Source organism: Myiozetetes cayanensis, unplaced genomic scaffold (assembly GCF_022539395.1).
Source record: "Myiozetetes cayanensis isolate MyiCay16 unplaced genomic scaffold, myiCay2020 scf1, whole genome shotgun sequence".
In the NCBI taxonomy this organism is placed as follows: domain Eukaryota; kingdom Metazoa; phylum Chordata; class Aves; order Passeriformes; family Tyrannidae; genus Myiozetetes; species Myiozetetes cayanensis.
In genome coordinates, this window is record NW_026086604.1 from 138,162,883 (window position 1) to 138,186,575 (window position 23,693).

At 38.1% G+C, this 23,693-nt stretch overlaps 1 protein-coding gene across 3 annotated transcripts in view; it reads left to right on the forward strand.

Moving 5' to 3' along the window:
• Positions 1-20,090, forward strand: part of CCNY (cyclin Y) — a 122,959-nt gene extending 102,869 nt beyond the window's left edge. For all 3 annotated transcript variants that reach the window (XM_050332426.1, XM_050332447.1, XM_050332436.1), the window contains 3 exons: positions 6,561-6,727; positions 11,215-11,377; positions 17,100-20,090. In XM_050332426.1, coding sequence (XP_050188383.1) covers positions 6,561-6,727; positions 11,215-11,377; positions 17,100-17,216 — 447 coding nt within the window. In that variant the 3' untranslated portion in view covers positions 17,217-20,090. The remainder of the gene's footprint in view (positions 1-6,560; positions 6,728-11,214; positions 11,378-17,099) is intronic.
• Positions 20,091-23,693: the final 3,603 nt, after the last annotated feature.

The following is a 23,693-nucleotide window of genomic DNA, read 5'->3' on the forward strand; positions in this document are numbered from 1 at the left end:
TGATGATGTGATGTCCTTTTCCACCAAATGGATGGCACCAGGCCTTTGTGGAACATTTTAAATGCCCAGCTGGGCAATTGCAAAGCACAGTTATTTCTGGAGAGTCGTGGTAGGGAACTGGCTGATTGCATAAAGCAGAGCATATGGCAGTTTAGTGATTGGATTAGAGCCGTGATTTGGCTATATGAGACCCACTACCAATTATAATCTTTTCTGTATAGATATCGTTTTAGTTTCAAGGCATTGTGACACACTGAAGTTTTCTCATTAAAGCAAGAGGACTCTGTGTTTCTCCATGATCTGTTGGGATGGAAATATCTTCAGGAGTTATTCTATGCTCCTGCAACTTACAATGTGAGTTACCTAGTGAGGGAGGGCATGAGGTTTTTGCAAATACAGGCTCATTTGTAGATTCTCAATTATGAATTGTGGTAATTTTGATAATTAAAATACCAAAAACATTGTCTTCTTTCTGTGTCTGTAAATCAAGTGAGAAATAATTAAAGCCACCAGAGTTTGACTGGTAAAATAGAGATAGAATTTGACATAAAACCATATAAAAATTGCATGAGAGAAGATAATGCTTTGCTGCCTCAAAATTCAGAATTCTTCTAGTAATGTCAGTGATGTTCTTCAGTGATTGCCCACTTAGTGTGCTGAGACTCCCTGTCAGCCTCCTTGGAGGCAATGCACAACTTCTGACCTCTCCATGTGGCACCACTGGAGATTCTGGTACTGCAGACAGATATAATCACAGAATAGTTTAGATTGGAAGGGATTTTTGGGGGTCATGTGTGGTTTGGTCTTTTCTCAAAGCACAACTAACTGGATCAGGCTGATCAGGGCCTGACCAGTTGAGTTCTGAGTTTCTCTGAGGATGAAAATTTCATAACCTCCACAGAAAACCTTCTCCATTGTTTTAGGAAAGCCTAAAAAAAAGAATAATGGTATTTTAGGTGCTTAGACTGCAATTCCAGTATGATAAGATATATCAGTAGGGTATTGGAAGTTAATGTTGAAGAGCTTCAAAATGAAATAGCAAAGAGATGCAAAACTTCTATAAGAACCCCATAGGTTTTAATAAAACTTAGGTGTTTTTTGTGATTGTGAAATATTGAAGTGAAATGATTTGACATTTTCATATTTGGTATATATTCTCCTGAAGGGGAAAAAAGGAGAAAGAAACCTTCTCCAATATTTTAACTTTTCTTTCTACTTGAATGTATTATATAATATCCAAAAATCTGCTATAATGCCCTCGGAGATGGGAAACATGAGATGCTGTTTCACAGTAATTAAAACCGAACTCTTCAGTTCTGTCTTTAGTTTTCGTTTTCTTCAAACGATTTATGTTCTGTTGATTGGGATGTTGTGTAACCAACACTTTACTGTCCACGATCATGGAGAGCCTGACATCCTACATAACTGGGACAACCCTGGATACTGTGGTTAGTTACTGTTAGATGTTATTAGTCCAGGATGGATTCATCCAACTGCAAATAATCACCCTGGGGATTAGTTCAAGCTTAGCAGTGGCCCTGCTGGAGCAGCACTGCTGGAGCTTGGATGCTCTTGCTGATCCTTTAAGTTTGTGCCATGTTACAGTTCTGTGTTTGGATAAAAAAAGCCTCCCGGGACTAGTGGTTACGATGGACGGCTAAATGCCATTCTCCACCATGCCACTGCAAGTCCAGGTCCTGGGAGTCAAGATCAGAGGCATCCAAACTAGGTCAGCATGAAGTTGTTTCAGGTCTGGAAGATTTATGAGCTCAAGGTATGCGCTGAAACAAATTAGTTCAGTACCTCTGGACCTGAAATGGCTTTGGAAGCCATTTAACTACATTCCTGGGCTGCTGCATGTAAGTTAATGAACCTCTCCAGAGTTCATTGAGCTCAGAACCAGTTTGGGATTATCTGTAGCCATGGAGTGGTAATTTTATTTAATTAGTAGAAATAAATTCTTTTTCATTCAGATAAATGAGTTCTTAACAAAGGCAGATCACCAAATTGGTTTCACTTTTGATTAAATAATAGTTTGCTGATACTCCAAGTATAAAAGTCAGTAACTGAGAAATCTTGGTGTGAGTCTGTGGGAAGAGATGGAAAATAATAACCCAGTGTTGCTCTTCTGAAATAATAACTCTTTGCAGTGTATCTTTTGACCTGTGCTCAGTTATTAAAATGTCTCCAACGAGGTGCAACTGTTGTCCATCAAAGCTTGTTAGACTGATAGTCATGTAGAACCACGTGGTTCATTTCCAAATGCAGTAGACTAAGAATGGAGGTATCAGACTCTGAGATACTGAGTTTGTAAGTAAAAATGTATTGATAGACCAATGTCCATTGGCATTTTCCCAATCAGAATTGCATTTTCCTTTCACCTAGGGATTGAATTACGGTACAAATGAGTTTTGAATATTTTAGTATTGTTGATATTAACACTGGGTTGTAGTTGTTCTTTGCAAGCTGGGAAAAATTCAGAACAATATGTTGTTTGACTGAAGCCACTGAAAGTTTTTGCTAATGTCACATCAGTAACTTCAGTCTATATAAGTCTTGTTACCATTCTGTAAAAGTAATGTAAACATATAGTCATAGAACTAAGTGGGCAATGATAAGTGTGATGAAGATGGGTCTTGGATGCTATTAAAGTGTTTGAGCAGAACTAGGTGTTGAATTAAGGCAGAATAAATCTATGTCTTTTGGGAATTCAACTTTTGAACATTTAATAGAGAAGTACTGAAAAGTTTTGCCACAAAAGCTTACTTTCAGGCACTGCAAAGGATGAAGTAAATTGGAGAAAAGTAACAATGTTGCAACAGCTTCAATTTGTTTTAAACTTTAGTTCCATTTTTGAGCATGAATACAGCTGTTAAAGGTGGATGGAAGCAAATCGTATTTTAACTTCTAGATACTAAAAGCTTATTAATTCTAGTTCTGTAAAGGAATGCCTGCCAAAATAATCCAGAAGACAGGAGGACCTCAGAATTTGTTAAAAAAAAAAAAAAAGAGAAAAAGTGTTTGTCACATTGTTTCTTCTGCATTTTTTGTCTTTTGACATGTAAGTAAATTTCTTGTAGCATTCTGGGATGCAAGTTGTAATATTCTTTTCTACTGTGATCTTTTAAAATTTACTTTATATATGACTTCATGGCATCTAGTTCTAAAGGAACGTAGAAAGTGTTTTGCTTTTGAAAATTAAGCCAGAGAAATTCATTACAACAGGCGAATTCACTGAACTACATAATACACTCAGAATCCCAGCCTGACACAAACCCCATATTTAAGAAAATGACCCCTGTGTTTAAGACACTATTCAATGTGTAGACATAATTGCATACAAATGATATTTCAAATCTCACATTTACCATTACAGGGCCAACATTTTCAGTGTGGGGTTTTTTTGGTTTTGTTTTTTTTTTTTTCTTTTTTTAATGAGATGGAGCATGTCTGCCTGCGTGTGTGGGAAGACTGGCTGGCTTTTGCCAGCAAAAGCAGGTGGTGTTCTCCCACCAGCCACGAGTTTGTTTGGGATGAGTAGCATAGTGACTAACCACCCCACCAGCCTTCCTCTTCAAACAGGCTGAGAGCCACCTGGCGCTTCTCCAAAAGTCTGTACTGATTCAGCACATCTTTGCAGCAGCCAGAAGCATCCCCTTCAGCAGTGAGTGCATGGTAGAGTCTGCCTGTCCTACTCTGATATCCCATCAGTGGTGCTTGGGCTGATACTACATCCCACTAGGGCCTGGTATATTGAAATGCTCCCAGATGAAACCAGCAGTGAAGAGCTCCATTTGTCAGGAATAATGAACTTTGGCACATCTGCATCGGAGACAGAGCTCCCCTGGCTGTGTGTACGCTGCTGTTACGAGGTTGCTCTACATCAGTAGGGTGAGAGCTCAAGTATGTACCAGCCTTTCCTCTGCCTAATCAGTGGGTTCTCTCCAAACTAGAGCTAGAGAGAGCTAGAACAAAGGCTGTATGTGTAGCTGAGTGAACTTGTTTGGAAGTTGAAGAAATACACTAATGTCTTCAAGATAACGCTGATGCTGTCACAAGTCTTAGATTACAGTGAATTCCCACATTAGCTGAGGATGTTGATAAACTTTTACGAATGTTTGCTGCAAGAAGAAGTCTTAGTTTTTTCTGTCTTCTCTTACTTGAACACATGTACTTAAAACCCAAGACTGAATCAAGGAGACCACAACAAGTGAACAAAAGAAAATGCTCTCTTTTAAGTCATTTCAAGAAAGAAGTTGAAAGTTACACTAAGTGCCTTTCTCCTGGAGAGCTATTTATCATCTTCAGTTTTATCCAAGGATGATACAGAGCCTCATTGCAGCAAACAGTATATCTGGAGTTAAGCCCAAGATCTCACCAAGGAAACAAGAGTGATTATTCACATCCCTCAACATGCTATTGGAAGATACATCAATATGGTAATGAAGGTGGTATAGGAATAGTGTCTTATCAAGCTCCTATTTAGTTTTTAAAGCTAATTTCTCAAGTATGTGCTGTTGAGAAAACAGTGGCAAGTTCATGCTCCCTTTTTACTGAGGTGTAAGTTCATCTGCCATCCAGAGGGACCTTGAGAGGCTTGAGATGTGGGCCTGTGCAAGTCTCACGACATTCAACAAGGCCCAGTGCGAGGTCCTGCATCTGAGTCAGGGCAAACACAGTCTAGGCAGAGAATTGATGGAGAGCAGCCTTGAGGAGAATTACTTGGGGTTTTTGGTTGAAGAGGAGCTCAATGTGACCTGGCAGTGTGTGCTCACAGCCCTAAAAGCCAGATGTGCCCTGGGCTGCATCAAAAGAGTTGTGACCAGCAGGTCAAGGGAGGTGATTCTGCCCCTCGCTCTGCTCTGGTGAGAACTCACCTGGAGTGCTGCATCCAGCTCCAGGGTATCCAACATAAGAAGGGCATGAATCTGCTGGAACAAGTCCAAAGGAGGGTAATGACAATGATCAGAAGGCTGAAGCACCTCTCCCTGTGAAGACAGGCTGAGAGAGTTGGGGTTGTTCAGCCTCAAGAACAGAAGGCTCCAGGGAGACCTTATAGCTCCTCCAGTACTTAAAGAAGGTTTACAGGAAAGCTGGAGAGGGACTTCTTATGAGGGCTTGTAGTGATACTACAAGGGCTATAAATGGCTTTAAACCAAGAGAGGGTAGGGTTAGATTACATATTAGGAAGAAAATCTTCACTGTGAGGATGGTGAGACACTGTAATAGGTTGCCCAGAGAAGCTGTGGATGCCTCATCCCTGGAGGGGTTCAAGGCCAGGCTGGATGGAGCTCTGAGCAACCTGGTTTAGTGACAGGTGTCCCTGCCCATGGCAGGGGGTTTGGAACTAGATGGTCTTTAAAGGTCACTTCCAAGTCAGACCATTCTATGATTCCATGTCTTTCTTTGCAATATAATTCTCATCTGTCTACTTTTTGTTCTCTAAATGCCTTTGAATTTCAGCCCACACAAAATCCTTACTTAGTTTTCTTTTTTATTTTTTTTTTAATTTTTATTTTCTCCCTCTGTCTAAGCTAGAGCTGCGTGTAAGAAAGGATGTTATTTTCTGATTTTTGTGTGTTTTATGTATCTATAGATGTGGAGTATTCATTAAAAAAAATCTACTAAAACTGGATGTGAAAAGTTGAAATTTTAAAAGGTGTTGCATTTACACTAGGAAGTCAAGTTCTGCACTGATGTGAAGCAAATTAATTTAATTTCCTAATTTGAGTGGCATGGTATTATGGCTTCCATGGGCTTTCTGCTTATGAAGCTGCCTGTGTTATCATAGTGTGTTACTTTAAAGTTTTTTGCTTTCTAAGGACGATTCCAAGGAATGCTGATTGTTCATAATTCAAGGAGCAGTTTTCCTTGCAAAGATTACAAGTTGTTTTGTGCAATATAGAGTGTAAAGGGGTTGCTTACACAGGCTGCCTGGAAAACAAAAGGCAACCTTTTACACAGAACCTTCAGGTAGTGCAGACGCTGGGGAGATCCATGTGCAGCCTTTTTACTGAACGCTGTGTTTCTGTGGTCTCCCAATACCAAATTTTGTACATCACAATCTTCCCAGAGTGATGCTCTTAATAAAAAGACAAACCTCCATTTCTAGTAATTGACTTGACATGTAATTTGGAACTTGTAATTTTGTGCTTAAATAGTTTTGCCTTCCTTATGAAGAAAAAGAAATTTCTGAACAATTAGTGATATTTTGTTTTACAGTGTTATAAGATAGTGGTAAGGTTTTCTTCAGCATTAGGGTGGCAGGCAGGAGCAAGTCACAGCTAAAGAAGAGCTGGTGTATTCAGGAGTCTGACGTCTGGCCTTTTGAAATGGGTAATAGGATAAGAAAGCAAAGGCCAAGTAAAATGGATTTATCACATCCAGTTATGAGCTTGGCATAATGTATACATTCAAACTTAAAAATTTCATAATAAAAGAATCTTGAGGGCAGATTACCATCTTAAAATTACTGGTATGGGTTTGTGAGAATGGTTTTCTTATCCATTTATACTTAATAGCAAAATAGATCAAGTCTTGATTTTAATGTGTTTCCACAGGTATATCTTGAAAGACTTTTAACTTATGCAGAGATAGATATTTGTCCAGCAAACTGGAAGCGAATTGTGCTGGGGGCAATTCTGCTGGCATCCAAAGTGTGGGACGACCAGGCAGTGTGGAACGTGGATTACTGCCAGATCCTGAAAGATATCACGGTCGAAGACATGTGAGTGCAGTTTGTTTATCTTTGTCAATGAGTGCCAAGATCCGTGTGTATGAGGGTGACAGGAAGTTCTTTCATAAATTATATGAAGTTTGTATATTTGTGTTGTATCTGAACATGGTGAATGCTGATAGATGGCATGAGGTCTACTTGGCAGCTGCTTACATGGAAGACATGAATTATTTGTGTTTTCTGGTTGAAGTGTATTGTGCCACTGGATTTTCATGCACAGTAATGAAAACGGATTTGCAGAATATTTAAAATATATGATTCAACAAAAATCCCTACCTCCAGTGAGCCTGCATTTATTCACTTCAGCATCATTTACTGTCATACTAATTTTCCATACAGACAGTAGACAAACATGTAAAGCAGGAAAAAAATTGTGATCCTAATGACCCTTAGATAATCACCCTCTTATTTATTGCCATTCTTCAGTATTGATGCTTTTGGCTTTTGAGGTTTTTCTCCCCTGTATCCTGCTGGATTAGTTTCCAAGGTGTTAAAAATGTATTAAGATGCAAATGGGAAAAAAATATATTTTTCCATTTTTTAATCAGATGGCATTCTTAAGTGCATATTTTAACAGCATAGAGAATTCTGACGTGTGGCTGGATACTTAAATCTTATTGAGGGTACATTCCAGCAGCAGTAAAAAAAATAAGAAACACAATGTCATAATGCTCACAAATACTAAAATGAGTCTTCAGTTCATAGTCTAGTCCTTTTTTTGTTTGGTGGGTTAGCAGGTGTTACATATGCTGGCTGAAGTGCCCTGGGTCTGACTGATGTGCATGTTCAGGGCTGAGTGACAGGCTGTGCACACTTTCCGAGATGCCCTCACCTGAGCTGGTGTGTGTGTGAGGAAAGTGCTGGAAGGGCTGCAGCTGGAATTGGCACTGGGATGGTGCTGAGGGTGGCTGATCCTCAACTGCAGCTGGTGTATTCAGAAAGTGACATTTCTGGTCTACTGGTGCACCCCTTTTTCATAAGAACTAGTAATAATAAAATTATTAAAGACATGTTTCAGTACAGTATCTGCATGTTTCAGAGCTCTTTGAAGCAGAGCTAAGTATCTGAAATGAGAATTATAGAGACTTGTCTGTGCTTTAGCTCACTTCAGTCAGGATCACAGCCAATGGAGAGAGGTTGCTGTGGATAACCCCTCTGGGAGGAGGGGAAGGAGGGAAGTACATGAGAAGAAATGTTTATGCAGACAGAATGTTTTTTGAATCTCAGTTTTCAATCTCAGAGCAGTGAAAGACCAAGAGTTTCTGCTACAGCATCCCTAATTTAGTTTCTTAATATTTTACTGTATGTCAGTTTTATAGCTGGTCTAAAAATGATCTGTAAGGGAAAGGTTGAATGTTAGAAGTCAGCTGATTGTTTTAAATTAGGCATGCTCATGCACTGCCAGATAAGTCTTATAAATTCTGAGTAGCTGTCATTGCTCAAGGATTAGGAAAGTTATCTCTAAATTTTGTATTAACAAGCAATTTGTAATAAAGTGGATTTTTTTTTTGCCCAAGTCAAAATGAAAAACACAGTGCAAAACACTTGCATTGCTGTGGTATGCTGTAGATACTTTCGTTGGTTTTGGGGAAAGCTTACTTCAAGACAGAGGTAGGAAATACCATGTACTGCCATTTCAGTATCTGTTTTAAAATACGTAAGCTACTTTAAGAATGGTTGATGATGCTTCTTCTCTGACATAGCCCAGACAGAATGAGGTTTCCAGAATAAAAGGGAGGAGAGGGAGATAAGAGGGACAAGAACCAAAATCAGGCCCTTCACATTTCTGTGTGCAATATTATTCCATGCAGAATAATTTGATAATGCTTCCTTGACTGTTTGTTTCCTAAATGATTTTTCTAAATTACTTTCTCCCTTGATCCTTTTTATGCCTTTGAGTGCTCAGTAGCAGTAAGAGTCTCCCTCCATTCGCTCCTCCTCCAAGACAAATCTCATTGCTTTTAAAGTATTTATGAAGCTGGGACATGACCTGAAGTGCTGAAAAGCTTGAAGCAGAGTGACAGGTTAGACTGTACCATGTGACAGTGTTAATCAGGAATGGTTATAAGCGTGACTTTTGAAATTGCTGATTCTCAGGACTTTTCTTGAAGGCAGGTGATGAGTCATACTGTGGTGGTGTGAAAGGAAACAGAAAAGGTTATTGTTTTTGACAAACACATGTGATGGTGCTACTGTTAGAAGTTGCACTTGAGCTATATAACATCAGTACTCACTGGCAGACCCGTATTAACATCGGCCCTCTTTCTGTGTTGCACCTAAGCCAAAGTCCTTAAGATTTTTAGCTTCTTATCCTTTTCTTAGACATTTTAGGGTTCTCACAAACTGCAGAACAAGAAGCCTTTGGGGAACCTGAGCTGTCTATATGATACTTGGTGATGTGGTTCACGGGCTTTGTGTTTAAGGCTCCTTGTGAATCCCCCAGCAAAGGTGTTGGTGCTTGTTGGCTTGGTGCTTATATTCCTGCTGCCAGTTTTTTCCCCCTGCCCATCTGTGGTGTGTTGGATTTTTTTCTTCTTTCTTTTTTTCAGGTAGTTGGTACGGTACAGTATGATGATTTTGAAATGTCTAGCTCTAAGCAAGAGCTTGTGTTAGTAAGGCAGAAGAAGAGCTCTAGGTCAAAATCTTCAGCTGCTGTGAATCATTTAGCACAAGTGTATCTTGGAAAACATCATGCAGGCCTTTCAGTGTTTTATAAGTCAACATCAGTACAGTGAATTGTGTCTAAAAACTAGTAAAGAACTTGGGAAGGACTAAAGCGCAGTGGGTATCTGTAGTCCTGTATGTAGCTTTACATAGAATTTGAGGAGTGCCCCAAGAAAGCACATGCTAAAGCAGTCTGAGGTAGGTGTATGGTGGAAGAAGGGTGTGGTGGTTAGTTAAATTACATTAGTTTAAATAAAAAATATTTGGGTTTTTTTGTCCTTTCTCAGCTGGAGTTATTCTCCTGATCTGACTTCAGATCTGGGAGTTAGGGGATAGTAAGAGTCTGAGGCTGTGTATTTTATTTACAGATTTGAAGGTGCTCTTCAAAAGAGTTACAGCCAGTGTCTTTTGCCATTAAAACAGGCTTTGTATTATCCATTAATGTAGACCCTTAGGCTTAACTTGCGGAAAGTACAGTCTTGGCAATGTAAAAGGTAATATTCTGTGTTTGTTCATAGACATCTTAAAATGTAATTTTTTTATTTGGATTTTTTAAAAGCTGCAGTCTTCAGCAATATGAATTCATGCTAAAGAGTCCCTATCTTCCCTATCTGGCTTTTAGTTAGTCTTTTAATGTTAATTAGTATTTATCATTATGTAAATGTAGAATTTTGCAGAGAGAGAGTGAGGATAAGGAAGGACAATGATTACGATGTAAGAGTGATATAAGATTAAAGAGGGAGAAGAAAAATCATTCAGTGTTGAAAAACTACTGTGCCAGTACTTTTTATCCTCAGATCCTTCCTCTTCTATTGCCAACTGTGCAACCTCTATTGCACAGTCCTTGCACACTTACACAACAGTCAAAATGTAACTTAAAAGCAATACCAGAGTCAATGCCTGCTGGTGACAGAGCTGTGCAGTCACTGTGCTCTTCAGCAGACATTTATTTTTTTTATTTCTCATATCTTGAAGTCACTGATTTAAATTATCCTGCATAAATATTATGTAGGATATCTAGGTACTGTGCAGTTGATGAAAATGTCCACTCCTTAATTTTGGTGGTTGGCTTATTTCTCAACATACTTTTTAATGCATGGGTACAGGTAATAATGTATTACTATATCAAAGCTTCACATAGTGGGAGCTCAAATAGAAGCTTTGTTCCTATAAGGTATTCTGACAAACACATTTGTTTTAGGTGCTGAAAAACAAATGATCGCCACTGTGAATTTTGGTTGCACGTCTAAGGGAAAAATTTCTTTTCTCTGTTCATAAAGAGAGTATACTGAAAAATTCAGGTTTCCTGTGACTAATCCTAAGTGATTGATGATGAAAGGCTGAAGGGAATAAATAAGTTCTCCAGTAATTTAGGTGTTAGAGTAATGTGCAGCATTTATAAGACATGTCTGACAAATTTAGGGCATGTGTGTGTGCTGTTTTGGCATAGCTGGGTGTACAGACCCACCTAGTGGAGGTACAGCAGAAACTACGAGAACTTTTTTTTCCTGCCAGCTTTTCTTTCTCAGACTGTATTAGCTAAACTGATAAAGGTGCCCTTCCACTACCAAAGCTGTGTGCCTGGACTCGATTGGTATCACAGTAACAGCTGCAAGGTGCAGCATCTCTCATATTCCTCACTGGCATACATATGCCAGTAGAACTTGGTAGGGTAGGTCGAACCTTAGGCTGGGATAATTGCATCTGGCAAGAATAAGAAATGAAATTGGTTTGTACTATTTGCAGTTTTAAGTAAAATTACATTCTGAATGCTTAATCTGAAAAATGTTTTCACATTTTTCTCCTTTCTACAGGAACGAACTGGAACGCCAGTTTCTTGAGTTGTTACAGTTCAATATCAATGTTCCCTCCAGTGTTTATGCCAAGTATTATTTTGATTTGCGTTCCCTGGCAGAAGCAAACAACCTGAGTTTTCCTTTGGAGCCCCTCAGCAGAGACAGGGCATATAAACTTGAGGTAAGACACTTTCTTCTTAGAATGCTCAGTGTTAAATATATAGGGGGATGTGGAATTTCTGCATTGTTTCTCCTTTCTTCCACCTTTTCCCAGATACTCCCGTGACATATTAGAGTATTTTATGCCCGATTTTCATCATGGATTTGTCAGTGCCTTGAGTATTCATGGATGTGGGGACAGCACTTTGGCCCAATTTGCTTCATACCTCATCTTGCTTTTCATTTCTTTTGCAATTGCAGTTGTTTGTATTGGCCTTGTGAAAGTGCCCACAAGTTTTATCAAAACTCTATCCACAGTCTAGTTTTGTGTGTTCATTTCATTTCTTAAAATTGGCTATCCACCTTAAAGGACAGAATATTAACAAATGTTGCTGCAAATAACTATTCCATGTTCTTGTTACCTGCTACTGCTTCAATTCATGTGGATCCAAGTCTGTTATATCCTGTGGTGTTTCTCTCAGTAATGGCAGAACAGAAATGAGCACATGCCTTTAGTGAATAAATCATGAATGCTTATGAGACCTGAATATACCATATGCCAAAAGCACTGTGTTGGTCTAGACCTGTGAAATGCTGGGCACTGTTACAGAATACCCACAGACACAGGAGGAATTTAAATTATCAGCTAATTATGGGCCCTTTTCAAGACTGGAATATACTTTTCCTGATTTTTCCGATATGTTTCTCAAGGGCATTATTGCATGGGTGTGTGCACATTTTGTTACTAATTTTGAAGATTTTCATTAGATGCTGACTGCTTTTAACATAACACGTCTTAAATTACATAACAGCTCTGCACTAGAGGTTGTTTGCCTGTGGTTTAGAGTGAGCTTTGCATGCTCTGAAATTCCTAATGTTCCTGTGAAACAGGCAGGCAGTACTGTGCACATTTTTGTGGGGGGAAATGGTGCGTGGGAATGTTAATTGTCTTGTTTGTGACTTCGGTGGGAACAGAAAATGTTGGAGAAAGAATCAAAGCAAATTTCACTAGATTTCTCATTCTTTCTAAATTTCACAGTAGCTCCAATAAGAATGTAACTTAATTCTGTGTATGGTGTGATCTAAATTTGCATCAGATTTTGTTTCTATTAAAGAGAATATTAAAAAAAAGGAAAATCATTTGGATTGTTATCTTAAATGAAGGAGAGGTGATTTACACATGGGGGTCTTGATATATATATGCCATTTTATATCTTAAAATTAAGTGAATTACTTTTGGATTTAGCACACAATTTCTTAACACTGTCAGTCTATATCACATACAATGTATAACAGTGAGTTACAAATGAATGTGACAATGATATCTCCTTAAACCTTAGAAGAAAAGAAAAATAAGAAATTACTGTAAACACCCAGAGAATACTGGTGATTCTTCTGTACTGACTAAAGAAAAGGCATATTTAAAAAGAATTATTGGAATATTTTTTCAATAAATCTGTATTATTAAAAATAAATCCCTGTATTGGGGATGCTTTATGCTGCCAGCAGAAGTTGGCTGTAAATAACCCTGCTAGTCAGAGGATGACTTCAGGGCAGAGAAAGAGTATCTGCTGTAAAACCAACTTGGTCTGCCACCTCCTTGCCTCTGTTCTGTGGCCAGAAGGGAGGGAACTGCCTTGTTCCCTGGCAGTACTTGGTTGTCATTAGTGTGCCCTTGAAACTACTTGACAGCATAATTTATAGCCTGGTTCCCTGAACACAGTTAAGCATTTAGCTTGCCAAGAGTTATCAAAATGCATTTGCAGCACTTCTCCGGGTCTCTTGTGTGCTGCTCAGACCAGAGTTCTCCGTTTTTAAAACAGTTGCCTGGATTGTCAAGTGAAGGAGATGTAGTACCACACAGGCTGTGATATTTTTGATACTGAGAGGAAAGCTGCAGTCTGTGATGAAAGACAGCAACCTTGTAGCAAATGTACACAGAAGGATTTGCCCTGTCTGGTAAACTGAAAAGACCTTGCTCAGTCCCAGGATTTAAAGCAACTTATTTACTGACATGGGAGATCACAAAAGGTCTTGCATGGAGAAATGGTGATATTATCATGCTTTTTTTGCTATTTTTGCATTTTAAAGCCATTTTATGTACCTAAAGCAGGAGCATTAGATCTGACGTGGCAGAATCTGCATGACAATTTCTGCAAACATCATGAGGTTGACATAAATGTGAAGGGAAAAAAAAAAAAAGCCTTAAGAAGACCAAGGGCAGAGCTAATGAATACTGTTCCTCATCCAATGGAAATGTTGGAAAAGATCCATCAGCTTAGAGGTGTTATGAGACATTGCAATAGTTGTTAAAAATTACATCACTTTCTCAAGCATCTGCAGTGGATGTTTTTCCTTATTGATGTTCTTACATTTGTCACTTAAGAAGCAGCTTTGTCTTTTAAATGATTAAATGACAGTAATTTTTTCTTACCTTTCTGTCTTGGAGTTGTTACACCAGTCCACCTGGTAGTCAGAAACCATTTTTATGACCCTTCTTGGGTTTTTTCCTGTTGTATGGAGTTAGGCAAGTTAAAAATGGCAAATAACCTTTTATTACGTCATTCAGTCTGTCCACCTGCCAATGCAGTTTGTTCCAGCTGGCATATGTTGTAGTGTGTTTTCTTCTTCCTTTTAATTATGTCAAATATCAAGGCTTCCTTTGCTTCTCCATATTTGTTAATATGGGAGATTTGTCTGCCAAGAAGGTGGTTCGATGTCCAGCCTCAATCCACTATTTTGTAATTTCCTACTCTCACACCTGGTTATTATCCCATGTGCTGAGCTAAATATGAGTCAGATTATCCTCTTTGGGGTAAGTACACAAAACGTGCTTACCCTACCCTGCTTTGTAAGAGCATTCATTAGTGCACTCCCAGTTTACCTGTATGCTGTCTGAGTTATTTACTGTGAGGATGGTACTTGAGCACGTAGTTCAAACCCTTTGAAATACGTGCTATATTTTCTTGGCCCTAGAAGATACAGTTCTGTAGATCAAACAGACAAAACCAAGGAGAAAAATATGTAAGTTACAAGTAGAGGAGTGTCTTTCAGCTTCCCAGTGTCAGATATCTCTTCAGCTTTCCAGTGTCACAGTGGCTGATTGCAGTCCTGTGCGTTTTGTATGTTCAGATCCCTCTTACCCAGGAAGCAAAGGGAAAGCAAAACAGAGCAAAACTCACCTTCACTTTTGTTAAAAGTAACCAATTGCTTTTTCTTACATACTCTATAAATTAAGAAGAAGCACCATCATCCCATTACATTTTCTTCATATACAGCCTTTCTAAACTTGGTGCTGTCTGTCCCTGCTGTTTTCTCTGGTTTGTCAATTAGTGGGGGCTGTGCAGCACTCACAGTTGTGTGCTTTTGTGCATTCCTGGTAGTGAAGCCATAGCCAGCCGTGCTGCTTTCCTGCCCTGCACAAACGTGCAAGCAGCCAATATTTACACTACTATTTCTTGCTACTACTACTACTGCCATTCTCCCACCTCCTTTCACCTTACTCGTCCCCTTCTCCAGTGACAAATTCTCATGTAGATTCATATAACTCAGCAGAGGAACTGACTTTAGGTCTGTGTGCCTGTATATAATGGAAGAATATATATGCATTCATTCTAGCTGATTATATATATTGCATTCAATGCCAGCCAAATTTCACATGATAGAATAGTGTTGCTATTTTAAATAATGTTTTGATTTCATATGAGAAATGGTAAAAAAACGTTTTTGGGTTTTTTTCCTAACAATAAAAGCAACAGAAATCAGATGACAGAAAGGTGTTTATAAGCTATCTGGATATATTTTAACTGAAGGACAGTAATAAATATTTACAGTTTTCTGCTTTTGTCTTGTTTCTTCATATGTTGCTCTAAAGTTGACTAACCACCTTACCAAATAGGCTCCAAATGTCAATTTTTTAAATTACTAAGATACCAAATATTAAGTGTCACTTCCAAGAAAATTTCATTTTGTCTGACCAAGTGCCAGAACAGAAATTTTCCTGTGAAGCAGGCAATTTTGAAGTGATTACCTGATGCCTAAAGTAACAGTCTGATTTGGCAACCTAAAGAAGCTGAGTTGCACCTCATTGTACCTATTTGTCAAGCCATACCTTGGCACATCATTTCATGAATAAACACTTTTGACCTGTTGAATTTTAAATCTGATTGAATTGCATAAACTCTTAGTCCATTAAGTTCCTGGTTAAATGAAATACAATGTTATTAAACACTTTTAAGTGAGTTAAATTATGGTCTAAAAAGCAATAGGAATATTTGTGTTATTTTATTCTCTTGTTCTCTTCATGTGCACCATGAAAAAAACTGTGTTCAAGAGGAGTCTTAATAAAAGGAAATTCAGTTTTCAACTGAAAAGTAGAAATTGGTCTCTTAGTGGTGGTGGTAGTTTTTGGTGTTTTGGTGTTTGGGTGGGGTTTTTTGTGTGGTTTTGGAGGGTTTGTTTGTTTATTTGTTTTATTTTGGTTTTTAATTATGTTTTCAGGCTAGTTTGACCAAAGCATTAGGTGAACTTGCTCTCAGATGTGAATTGTGTACTTCTGTCATACCTGCCTCTGGTTTTTGCAGGACTATTAAAATTAAAGGACTCTTCACTACTACAACTCACTGTGCTATAGAAGTAAAGATCAAGAAAGAAAATGATGATCCATAGAGTCAGGCTGTTTAATTATTTGTAATATCTTTTTTTATAATCAAACACTTGTACTGGTTTTGTTTGTACGGTACTTTTTATTAAATGTCTTATCTTGAGACACCACTTGAAACCATTCCTGAGTAAATAAAAATACTGCTCTAGTTCATCTTATTTTTTAATTTGACCTTGAGTACTCCTTGCAGTGAGCTTTCTTTGCAGTTCTGCGTGTTTGATCACCAGAGTTAACGTCTCTACTGATGCCAACCATAGCCTGTCCCAGCCATATGAACCATAATAGACAGGCTATTTTAGGGCACAGTATATTTATGCATATGAGGTCCATAATAAATACTTGTTTTAGATGACTTCACAAAAAACAGTAGGAGAAACATAAAACATTAAATCCAGTACAGTGTAAAAGGAGTCAGTGCTTAAATAATGTTTGTCTCTCTGTTTAAAAGGCTTTAAAATTGCCATGTATTTGTAATGCAAATTAAAGTATTCTGAATATGTGCTACATTTTCCTCTGGCTCAATATAGGATAGCCTGATCACACAAAAATCACCACCTGCTTCCGAAAGGCAAACAAACATTAACTCTGGAAACAAAGCAGGGCGAGTGTTCTGCCAGAGCATTTCTCAGTAGAGAAAAAAAATTGCTAAGAAACTTTTTAGAAAATAAAAAAATTAAGAACCATCCTCTTTATAAATTCTCCAAATATACTTAGGTATTCTACAATTGTTTTATTAAGTTTTCCTCAATTTTTTGCCGGTGCAATGCTATATATCAGTTACCTTGTAGCAGTGGGTAAGCACTGTCAGCTCCCCCAGTGACATTTGTGATGGTTAACCTGAAAAGAAAAGGCTTGGGATATGCTTGGGATACGCTCTCTGAGTCCTTCAAAAGTGCGGGGCAAAGCAAGTCTTTCTTTTAAGATTAATGAACTGGGAGCGAGGGTTTGAGGAGAAACTTCTTCATGTGTTTTGCTTAATGAAGTGACTTTTTGGAATTCTACCTATATGTAGGAATCTGCATTTAACCTTACTTTATACAACTGTGGGCAATGCAACTGAGGATTGTTTCATCTTTTACAGGCCATTTCTCGCTTGTGTGAAGATAAATATAAGGACTTCAGGAAAGCTGCAAAGAAACGGTCGGTCAGTGCTGACAATCTGACTGTGGTTAGATGGTCCCCTGCGATTATCTCCTAACAGAGGAGACTGGAATATCCCTACGGACGTACTGTTTCATCCATCCATTTTTTTCAGAGTGGGCTGGGGGGCGGGGGGATAAAGAAAAAAAGACTTTTGATTTTTTTATTTTTAAATCTGTCAAGCTGCCTTTACAGTGCCTCCCCATTGTGTAGCACACGAGTGAAAACCTAGTGGAAGGAGAAATGGAAAATCGGTGTTCGGGAGAGAGGATGAGCAACAGTTTTTTTCTCACTTTCACTAACAGCTTTACACTTTTTATGAGGAAACAGCGAATCAGGTGCTTGAAAGAAGAAACAAAAAAATGAAGTAGAGGCAGAAAAATATTTAAGAGAACTGTGCCATTTTCTATTATACTGTACTCATGAAGGGAAATGGCAGCATGAAAATAAACCATGTAGTCAGATGACTGTGCACTAGAGGAGAAGAAGTTGGGAGATTTCCATCTTAAAGGTTTCTCTTAATATCTTTTTTGTTGTTGTTGTTGTTGGGTTTTTTTTTTGCGTTCCTCATTGCTGCTTCCCAGGATAAAATCTTCCCCTTGCACAGCAGGAAGTACAAAGTCTGTATTTACAGTAGCACAAGCCCCTGAATAAATAGCATTGGGTTTTTTTCACTGCACTTTTCTCTGTAAGCTGTCTTATTAGCATTATTCTTCTTAATTATTATGCATATGTTACATTTCTTGTATGCCTTTTATTGTATTGCAAAAGAGAGAACTTGACCATAGTGCTGAACCAAAAGTGTGTACAGGGATCAGAAGATCTTAGTAATTTCATGATGTATTTTATTTATAGTATACTTGGGTGTGTGTGCCTTCCTGAGTTCTTGGAATCATTTATTTTTCCGTAATATAAAGATACAGTTGTTAAAGTCTTGAGATGATGATGATGATGATAAGACTTGGGCCAAATCTCTGAAATTTGCAACAGATCTTGTGATCCTTTTTGCAGATTTTCATAGCATTAGAAGTTTAGCAGAATTCATTCATTTTGAGGGAGATTTTTTTTTTTTGTATGGCCTGACTAGTTCATTCCTTCACCTCCAGGTCCATTGTTGCAAGCAATATTCTCAATTTTTATATGTTTACTTTAAATCAAAGCGAGTCTGTTTGTATAAAATAAAAAATAATAAAAAAAATTGTTCCAATGAGAAGGCCTGTAGAAGAGCAGAATGGAAATCTTAACAAGGTATTTGTCACAAGGAGATTTGATTTGGAAGCTAAAATACAAACCCTCATGTTTTTCAGCGTAGGTGCTTATAGAAATTAAAAGTAACCGAACTGTGAACATAATTTCCAACTCTGATTATTAAGCTCTTACTGTTGTTACTGTTTCCCTCTTACCATGGCTGTTGCTCCCTTGGCAATTGAAAGAACCTTTTATAGAAAATAACTTGTCAGTAGAAGCATATTTGCTTCGTAATGCCCCAGGGTGATTTTCTTTTTTTCCCAATTTTTTTTGCACAGTTTAGAAAGATACAGCTGAAAGCTCTCAGTTCCCTGAAATCCTTTCCTTGTGACTATCACTGAAATGAATGGCAACAGACATCCCTGATTTATGCACTACTGTTGTAACCCATAAAAGATTCCGTGTTTGTTTTGTTAAGCCCTATGGGCTTGTAGCAAACCTGGGGGCCCAGCGATGCACATTTGACTCCCCAGAGTGATGCTAATCGGGTGCCTCCGGGCAGAAAGGCACCGACAGGTTTGAAGTAGTAAAACCAAACAGTTTTCTGTTGACTTTCTAATGTGATTTGTGTAGTTTGAGACATGAAGGTTTCGTCCATAAATTCTCCTGGTGTCCTTTGGGCCTTTAAAATAATCTAATTCTCATCACTTCTTGTTGTGCCAATGCATCAGAACTGTGAGTATCCAAGTCCATTTTTCCCTTGAACGTGGAATGTAAGGCAGGTGTTTATAACAAATTGCAGCATTTGAAACCTCTTTACAGATATTATCAAAAGGAACATTTTCAGAGCATTTGAAATTCATCCTTTATAAGCATAAATTTAGGCTTTAAAATATGTAAAATATTTTGGTTTATCAACACTTTGCTAAACTATTTTCCATTTAACTTGATATCAGGAATATTGGTTTTATCCATTTCTGGGTGATAGAGATACGAACTTTGGATTATGTAAAGATATCAATGCATCTACTATAATTTTTGTGAAGTTTATTAAACTACTTTAAAGATTGTATAGTCTATTTATTGTATGTATGTACATACAGTCTGATACTTTAAAAAGTGGATTCCGTAAAACCTGGCTCAGTCTTGTTTAGACTATTGAATATCGTTTTAGCCTTGTGCACTGGACTCTACCTCTGTATAGGAGAATTTTCCATATTCTTAATTAGTACTGACTCTGTGATTAACTTGGTTATGTTTCTTGCACTAAGAATTAAAAAAAAAATCTGCTGTAAGTGTGGATTTTTTTCTTTAGTTTTGCCATATGAATCCTCTACATTTAGATGGATGTTTCTTTCCCTCATGGTTATAGAATAATTCTTTGCTTTTTCTTTGGTTTGTTCCAGGGTTGCCAAAAAATACAGTACTTGTCATTAAATCTGAATGAGTGTCTTTTGTTTGCAAGGTATTCTATACCAGGTAATTAAAAAAGAATTATTATTTAGGATTACGTTGTGTTTAGTGTAGTTTTTTAAGCATTACTGTATGGAAAATGCCATTGCAAAGTTAGAGAATCACCCTGGATGTGAGAAGGGAGGAGAACAATATAGCATTTTAATTAACAGCACAAATACATTGTGTTTTGCTGTAAATGTTTTCTGGATAAAGGTTTTCATTATTGCTTTGGTCACCGGCTCAGAAATGAAAAGGTGTGGGAGATATAATAAACCTGTCCCTTCAAGCATCATTGTCTTAATGAATTATTTTTGTATGTTGAGCCAGTGGTCCACTTGTTTGGTCATTTATGCATTGGTAACTGGATCAGTATTGCATCTGTATGCAGCCCAGAGATGTTTCCCTAATTTCTCTTTCCATCTGCAGACTTGTTTATATTTGATTTGTTGTTTATATTTTATTGTTTGTCAGTGATATATATCATTCTGACACATACTGTTCCCTGGGACTGAGAGCACTGGAATAAAACACTCAGATCACCTATTTCCACTTTCCACAAACCCAGGCAGTCTTTCAAATGATACACATTTTCTATTGATAAAAACGTACAAAATCCCGATAGCAGGGTAATGGTATCCTTTTCAGTAATTGGTTTGGTTTGGGTTTGGGTTTGTTTGGTTTTTTTAGAGAGATCAGCATATATGGCTCAGTTACTGTTTACATTTATGGAGGCTGAACTAAGACTTTGTTTTTAACACCACTTTCTCTACTTACCAGCTCTCCTAATGACAGAAACCTTAGCTATAATATAAAGATTAGAAGTAGCAAAAACCTCATCAGAAAAGGGTGACGGTGTAATGGTGGCAGATGACAAAATGACATCTGGTAGTGTTGACTATATATAAAAATAGCAGTATGTGGGAAGGGATAGAGGAACTGCAAGGGCAGAAAAAACCTTCAAATCTTAACAGCTGAAGCAGCAAATTATTTACAGTCATCCTTAGCTGGTAATGAACATTGCATTTTCCAATGACATGTTCAAACTCCTAACTGAAGTGCTGCACGTCCACTGCAGACTTGTATTGCTCTCTGTTCCTACTCAGTCTTCATATGGAATTCACTCATCCTAGCTTTTAGCACTTTCCTCACTTCTGTTTCAAACACATTTTTCTGTAATCAGAATTTTTTTTTTTTACTTGAATTGACAGTTGTTGACAACATTTGCCTACTCTGCAGTGGAGCTGCCACTCAGTGTCTCTGACAGGTTCTGAGGAACCAACTGAAACATAAGCACAAACATACCGATGTGAGTGCGAGGTAGATGCACATGGGAATGTATCTACACCCAAAGTGCAGTGTCTTTGTATCTTTCTGCTGATGTGGGTTTTTTTATCTCTTCAACTGAACTCTATCTTGAAGAAACCACAGAACTGATGAGACTCTGAGTTGCATAAACTAAAAGTAATGATGGAAGATACGTGGAGACGAGTGTTTGGAGAAAATGCTTTAAAAAGGGAAACAAGATTTAGAAGAAAAGCTGCTGATTGTAAGGAATCAATAGCAGACACAGATTAGATGCTGAAAATGATTGTTTCCTTGTGTGTGTGAACCTGGCTTTCTGGATCTTCTTACGAGAATCCACAAAAAGTAACTGATGAATTGCAGAACCACAACTTGAAAATGACTGAATGCATTGAGGGCAGTGAGATACTAGAACAGGTTGCCCAGAGAAGTTGTGAATGCCCCATCCCTGGCAGTTTTCAAGGCCAGGTTGGATGAAGCCCTGAGCAAATCTGATCTAGTGGAAGATGTCCCTGCCCATAGTGGGGGAATCGGATCTAGATGATCTTTAAGGTCCCTTCCAACTCAAGCCTTTATATGATTCTATGATTATAGCCAAGAAAACCATGGTTGAGTTTACTTCTGTTGCCTGACCTGGATCACTGGGCTCTTCCCATTAAAGGAAGAAACCAACAGGATGTCAGATAGAAGAAAGGCAGGTGACAGAGCAGTACAAGTAGACTGCATTTCTTTTGTTCCTTCTAGAATAGTTGGTCTGATGCAATTTGGTGTGAAAAAAGAGAGTTGTTTTTTCATGCCCTTTACACCATGTGTTTCAGCATTATCAGCAGAGATTTTTAACTTTTATAGCTGGAGATGTTCTTTGGTGATGATACTCTAAGCAAGCTCCTTGGTGTGGTGATAGGTGACAATACACCTGTGTTTCCTGTATGAGTTGTCCAGAATCGCTGTAAAGGGTTTGTAAAGCTTGCTCAAGGCTCTGGGCAGTATCTTTTGGGAAGGTGTCAGTGATCTCTATAGATGGAGAGCAGCAAATGACAACAAAATGTCAGAAACTGTATATTGTGAAATACAGTTTGGGATGCTGCAGGTAATGCAGTAGAACTTTGAAGCTGGAAAATCTCTGGAACCAGCACTGCCACCCCTTTGCATTCACTGGCAGTGAAATGAATCCTTAAAAAGCAGATGAAGACTTACTCATGAGGGCTTAACTGAACAGGCATTAGAGTAAGACATCACCTTCACCAGAGAAATTCCACAGTATATTTAAGTCTAGAGCTAATTCTTCCCTGCATGTTTCCTTGCTTCACTGCCTCTGGGTTTTCCTGCCCCTTTATTTTAGATGTTAGTACAAATTATTCTCCATGAAAACAGTATCTTGGGAACTGGAATCATCTTGTGGCCACATGCTTTTTGGTCATGTGTTTCAGGCAAGTGAAGCATTCTTCTGTAGAAAAAGGAAAGGCCAAAGGATGGGGATTGATGTGCAAGAAGGGTTATGAGGCACAACTAGGTGTGCATTGTTTTAAAGTAATCCATGAAATAAAGATGGGGAAATGTATTTGTACCTTCTGTGCTGTCAGTACCAAAAAGCATTGATGATACTTGAAGTAGTACGATGATGCTTAATTTGTTGGGCAAAGAGCTTAAGGAATTATTGCCTCCCTTCAATGGGACATGAATATGTCAGGATATGCAGATTGTTTTGCCATAGATCCTGGGAGGAGGAAGACTAGGGTGTAGTGAGCAAAATGGCACAGAAGAACTTGAAAAATACATACACCAAATAACATGATGAACATGCATGAACATCATGCATTAGAAGGCAGAACTATCTTGGTGTTGATACACAATCTAGCAGTGTTTGGAAAGTATTGGGTGATCACCTTACATAAAAACATCCCATTCTTTTTGTGGCCTTACAGGAAAAGGTCATCCTGCGTAGGCAAAAGCTTAGTACACTTTGGCAAGTACTAGAATATGATCAGTAATATTTGGAGTAGTCTTTACAAAAAAAAAAAAAGGAAAGGTAGAAGTGCTCCTGCTAAAAACAGAAGGTGCAGGGTGTAACGTGATGCTGCTGTGGGGCTAAATTGCTATGAATGTTGGGTAAAGAGAGGGGTAAAGAGAGTCTCCTGTTTGTGACACTTTTCAGTACCTGTCAGTGACACTTTTGAAGTCACAGGGTGGGAGGGTGAGAAAAACTGTAGACAATACCTCCCTAAATAAAAACAACCCAAACCCAAGTCCATTGTAGTTAAGTAATTCTGCATTATCCATAGCATAGTTTTGAATAGAGAGGGGAAATTATCTTCCAACTTATTTATGTAGTTGCTTTGCACAAAACTGAAAATGGTTTAAATGTCTAAATTGCCACCATATTTGTTTAACTTTCCTGTTACTGACAACAGGTTTGTATCTTACATTTTACCATAGGAATGAGCCCACAGTTTGAATGTGTACTCTAGCAGTCTTTTATAGGGCACCTGTTCTAAATCTGTCCTCTGAGGAACTAGAGGAATGATTCTTGTAACCTAGGAAAATAGTTGGGTGTATCTTGATACTTTTGAATACTATCAGGTAAAGTGAT